The 5,435-nt window shown below is 38.8% G+C and overlaps 1 protein-coding gene across 2 annotated transcripts in view; it reads left to right on the top strand.

Moving 5' to 3' along the window:
- The window catches only part of ptprub (protein tyrosine phosphatase receptor type Ub), a 144,755-nt gene that overhangs the window by 135,100 nt on the left and 4,220 nt on the right, over positions 1 to 5,435 (top strand). For both annotated transcript variants that reach the window (XM_035672501.1, XM_035672500.1), the window contains 2 exons: positions 889 to 1,203; positions 4,328 to 4,453. In XM_035672501.1, the coding sequence (XP_035528394.1) occupies positions 889 to 1,203; positions 4,328 to 4,453 (441 nt within the window). The remainder of the gene's footprint in view (positions 1 to 888; positions 1,204 to 4,327; positions 4,454 to 5,435) is intronic.

Genomic DNA, 5,435 nt, shown 5'->3' with positions numbered 1-5,435 from the left:
TTTTTTTTTTTTTTTTTCTTTTGATTCTGTGTGGCTGCCACTTAAGTCCTCTGCTTGGTTTGTAGGAATGTGGCCTCAGAACATTTTATTAGATGTTGATTAGGAGAGAGGAGAGCCAGCTGTGCTCCCACATGCTTTACCTGCTTCATCCACCTCCCTCTGCTGCAGTGTTCAACCAGCAGCCGCATTGATTCCAGGTTTAGCATTTCAAAGTAACACTAGAAAAATTTTATACTATTTTATTCTTATACTCTACATAAGAATTATGATAGATCTATTGCTTAGAATTGTGCTGTAGGTGGTGTGACACTCTGATTACAAACTGTTAGTTCTTCATAAGGGAAAAGGTAACATGCCTCGCTTTGATCTTGTAAACTTATCCGTCTGACATTGTTGTTGAAAGCTTCTCCACCGCCCAATGAGCTCTCTGTTTGCCTTTTATTCTGTCATCCACCAACCGGTAGTACTGAGATCAGAGTCACAGATCTATTATTGATGCTCTGTATTAATGATCCAAATATTTTTTTCATGTTGTCTAATGTAATTATGGCTAAGAGAGTTCATCAAAGAAAATTGGTATGCAATATTTCCTTTTGAATTTTTATTTAAACTTCATTTTTTCCCCTTCTTTTATACAGTTGGCCTAATTTATCCTTTGTCAACGTGATGTTCAGACTATTATAGATTCTTTCAAATAACATCATTATATTCAGAGCATCCTCTGCATCCCTCCTTCTGTTCTGATTTCACCTCCTCCTCCTCCTCCCTAACATCTTTGACTCTGTGTCTCACCACTCCTCATGTCTTCCATCTTTTAAAACGCTCTCTTCAATTTCATTTCATCCTACCCTCACTCTCACCTCACCTCTTTAACATTTCCATTTCCAGACGCTCAACTCTGTGACTCCCCACCTGGATGTGGAAGAGTGCAGCATTGCTTTGTTGCCCAGAAACCGAGAGAAGAACCGCAGCATGGATGTTTTGCCGCCTGATCGCGCCCTGGCCTTCCTGGTTACGACAGAAGGGGAGAGCAACAATTACATCAACGCTGCTCTCGCTGACAGTTTCCACCGGCAGGCTGCTTTTATCGTGACCCCTCACCCTCTGCCAGGGACCACAGCAGACTTTTGGAGGCTGGTCTTTGACTACGGCTGCACAGCAGTGGTCATGCTCAACCAACTCAACCAGTCAAACTCTGCCTGGGTAAGGTCAAAAGGTTATATACTGTTTTATTGCCATTGATTTGTTGATGCTATAAGGAAAAAGACGCAGAAAAATGTTCACTCACACAAGAGCCACTGTTTGCTGTACTAGTTTTTACTTCAGTCTCGAGGTTATCTGAACTTTACTCAAGACTTTTCCTGACATACCCTGCCATCACTATTTCTGTATCTTACAGTGCTTGGGATTAGTTCCTTCATGCCATTTTGCTGGGCTTTGATCCCTGACCACATTGATCTCAAGGCATGACTAGATAACACCCGCCCCAGTTTTTCCTTCCCCTCCTCAAGTTACATCTCTGGAGAATAGACTTGCCTTACCCTCCAGCCACATCTCAGGGTTCTTTTTGTTGGTGTCCCACTTTTTCTCATGAGCATATGTCTTTCTCTGTACTGCAATCTTCTCTGTTCTTTCTTTAATACTTATAATATATATATATATATAATAGCTATAATAATGAGTGGAAACACAAGATTCAAGTTCAAGATTCAGTAAAAAACACAATGAAACACTAAGAACCAATAACTAAAAGAATGTCATACATTAAGTAGTTTAAGCCTTTGCTATCCTGAGCCCTTATGGTAAGCTATTCCATGTGGTTGAGGCTCTAACAGCAATGCTGGTAAATAAAGTCTTAAGGGCTCTACCGGATAATCAGGTGCCATACTGAAGAAGGCTTTAAAAGGCAGCAATAGATCCTAAAGTCTATTCTGAGTATAGGCATGGAAATATAATCATATCCCAGGGTTTTTGTCAGGAGTCTGGCAGCTATGGCAACTGTTGAGCAAATTGAGCTATCCTAAAATCCTATCCTAAAATTTGTATGATTAAGACAGATGAATGAATCATTACAATAATCAAGTGTGAATTAAATTAAAGCATGTAAAATGGTAAAATAAAGTGTCATTAAAAGAAAGGAATGATTTCATTCTCAAGATATTTCTCAGGTGAAGAGAAACTTAAATTTACTACAGTTGTAATATGGGGCTCCAGACAAAGGCTCTGATCAAAATTAACTACCAGGTTTTGAGCAGAAGGAATAATGTTCTCTGTTAAAGAGCCACAAACTGGCACAACTTGACTACTGACATGTTTAGCCAATAATTAAGATGTCCATTTTGTTGGAGTTAAGCTGAAAGAGTTTGGCAGACATCCAGTGACAGATAAACAGATGTGCAGTTGACAATGGTGCTGAATAATTCAACAATGTTGTGACAGGTATGACTTGATATCACCAGCATAATAATGGAAAGAAATGATAAATGTTATCCTATCTAATAATGTAGCCTGAGGACAATATGAAAAATAGAAAATAAGATTGGTCCCAAAACGGATCCTTGTGGCACACCACACAGAGACTCTGCCTGCGAGGAGGAAAGACCACTGACAGACACAAGATCATTTGCAGTAGACAAAAAACCCCAAAACAATCAAAGACAGTCCTGAAGATGCCTTAACCTCTGCATATGAATCTTTAAATCCACTGTGTATGCTGTTATGCTGCACTGAGCTCAGACTTTCCAGCACAGAGCATTAGTTAACACTAGCCTCCATTAACACATCATTAACAACTTTCACAAGGGCAATTTGAAGTACTCTCATATTACCTTGTATTTACACCTATACAATAAATATATGTAGTGAATCAACAAGACATTGGAAATAATGTCTTGTACAGAATCTAGATTTTTGTTTTTAGGCATAAATGCAAGATTAACAGGCTTTGCAGAGTCAAACTTTAAATATAAACCATGTGAAATATGTATTACATTGAATCACAGCCTTGGAAAGCAGGTGCTTTCTATAAATTATGAATCTTTTTTTGTCCAAGGTCTACTTTTAGATTGTTGTAAAATCAGCCCTTGACATTTTTCCAGTGTTTCTTGAAAAACACCCCTGTACAGCACATGTATGATTTGAGTCTAGTAGCAGTGGCACCACTGTCTCTAAAGGGTCCATTATATAGTCTACTAAGTTGTCTACACCTTCAACTTCTTGAAGTCAGTGTGTTTAACACAAACTGAACAATGATCGATGCAATATGCATCGTGTTAATTGTGTAGTTGATTCAAATCACCAGCTGAAGAGAAAAATGTTATGACAAATGGAACAAACCAATGGAGGGCTGTTCCAGAGATACCTACTGATTAACTTATTTTTTTCCTGAAAACAGATATTATTCTGTCTGGCTTAATGCAACACTTCCGTCAGTGCTCACTGCTGATTGTTTTTTCATTCATTGACTATCCTACCAAAAGATATTTGTTTGTCAAAATATCAGTAAACCATTAACATGACATTTAAAGGCCTTGACAGGCTTTGTAACTGTGAAACAATGTCAATGAATAATACTACTGAATCATTGTGTATGATGTGCTCATTAAATGCAGAGATTTGGGGTTTCAGAGTTGACTTTTCTGCATGCTGTTATGTAACACCCTGTGCAGTCTGGTAATAAAAATAAATAAATAAATAAAAAAAACAGGAAAGAAATTGTAGGTACCCCTGTTCAATCCCACTTTTCATCCATTCCCCTTTAAATGTTTTTCATCCCATTTCTTCCAGTGCCATGCTGTTCCTTTTGGGTCTCTCCTGAAAATTGAGTTATCGCCACTTTAAATTGTTCATTGCAAGATCTCGTTATGAACTCTGTTATAGAGTTCATTTCTGGCACTGGAGCACTCTGTCTCCCTCTTGTTGCAATCTCTCAAAGCACATTACATCTCTCCCTCCTTGTGCTGCCCCTCTCCCCTTATTAACACCAGTGTGGCACCATAATACCTCTTGTTCTATGTAAGAACACACTAACACTACTTTTGTCATCAGTTACAGGATTATACTTGTGTGTCTGCGTGTCTCTCCAACTGTATCCTATTCTTTTATTAACTGTGTACATGCAGACACCCCACTGCAAAAATACACACACCCTTACACACACATTTGTTTAATTTCACCATTTGAACTTCCTAAAGTTGTCTTTTCTTTGATAACCCAAAGCAAGAGCAACAACTACTGAAGAATAGAAGAGTAAGAGTATAAGTGCCACTTTGAAATTGATAAAACACTGACTCCCACTCTTTTTCTCTGATCTCCCCTCTACCTGTAGCCGTGTGTACAGTACTGGCCAGAGCCTGGTTTACAGCAGTACGGCCCCATGGAAGTGGAGTTTCTGTCCATGTCAGCAGACGAGGATGTCATTACTCGTCTGTTTCGGGTCAAGAACGTAACGAGGGTGAGTCATTGCGGTTCCAAAAAAAGCCTGCACAGGACATGTTGTTCCACTCAGTGGTATTTCACAAATGATAACTTGAACTTCATTAGAAATGCATTAGCTGTGGTCCTCACTGGTAATTCAGATGTGACATTTTACCTACAGTACATTTAGAGCTGCCAGCTGTAATATGCATCTAAAACCCAGACCCAAATTCTTAAAGTCAAAGTATTATAGACTTGAAACTCGTAAAAAAAATACTGTGTACCTGAAACCTTCAGACGATGATTTGAATTTCTACACAACTTCTTGTATGTGTGCCAAGGCTGAATGCTTCACTTGATGCTGGATTTCTATACAATGTGTGCCTCTGCACCGTTATCTGTCTATATCGCTTTCTTATGCATACGGCACTACTTTAGTCAATGCCTCATGGGTCAGAGGACATTGTCAAATAAATACAGTCTAAAATAAATACACTCCGAAATATAGCCTAGAGATTTGTTCAGAGCACAATGGCAGATCAGTAGAAAATGTATTCATACATACTACAGGACATTGTTTTGATATTCAGCAGTCCAGAAAATTGAACCAGAGCCACCAGTGTTTCCATAAGATGTTCCCTTGAGAGTCATACATATTATAAGAACTTTCTATGGGAAACATGCAAGAGAAGCCCATTGACATGCATGCAATAAAGGTCAGTCTCTCCCTTTTTCAATTTCTTCTTGTCATTACCTAGATAGGCTTCTTTCCACTCTTAGGTGCCTGTTGGCATACTAAAGACTTCATAATGCATGCCATATTTTCAGTTGCAAGCTGCAAAAGCATACTCTCCTATGATTTGTCCATAAACCTTGTCACACATTAAAAAAATATCTGGCATGTGGAGAATTAGCAATACCTTGTGCTAAATAGAGGCACTGACAGTTCTGTCATGGTAGAGGGAGCACAGGGATGTAAGTGTGGTCTTCCCTTAACTTTTTTCCCCCAGTTGTGTGCA

Source organism: Morone saxatilis, unplaced genomic scaffold (genome assembly GCF_004916995.1).
Source record: "Morone saxatilis isolate NCDOM2014 unplaced genomic scaffold, NCSU_SB_2.0 Contig24, whole genome shotgun sequence".
NCBI lineage: Eukaryota > Metazoa > Chordata > Actinopteri > Moronidae > Morone > Morone saxatilis.
Note: the sequence above shows the minus strand (reverse complement) of the source record. Positions and strands in the feature narration are given on the sequence as shown.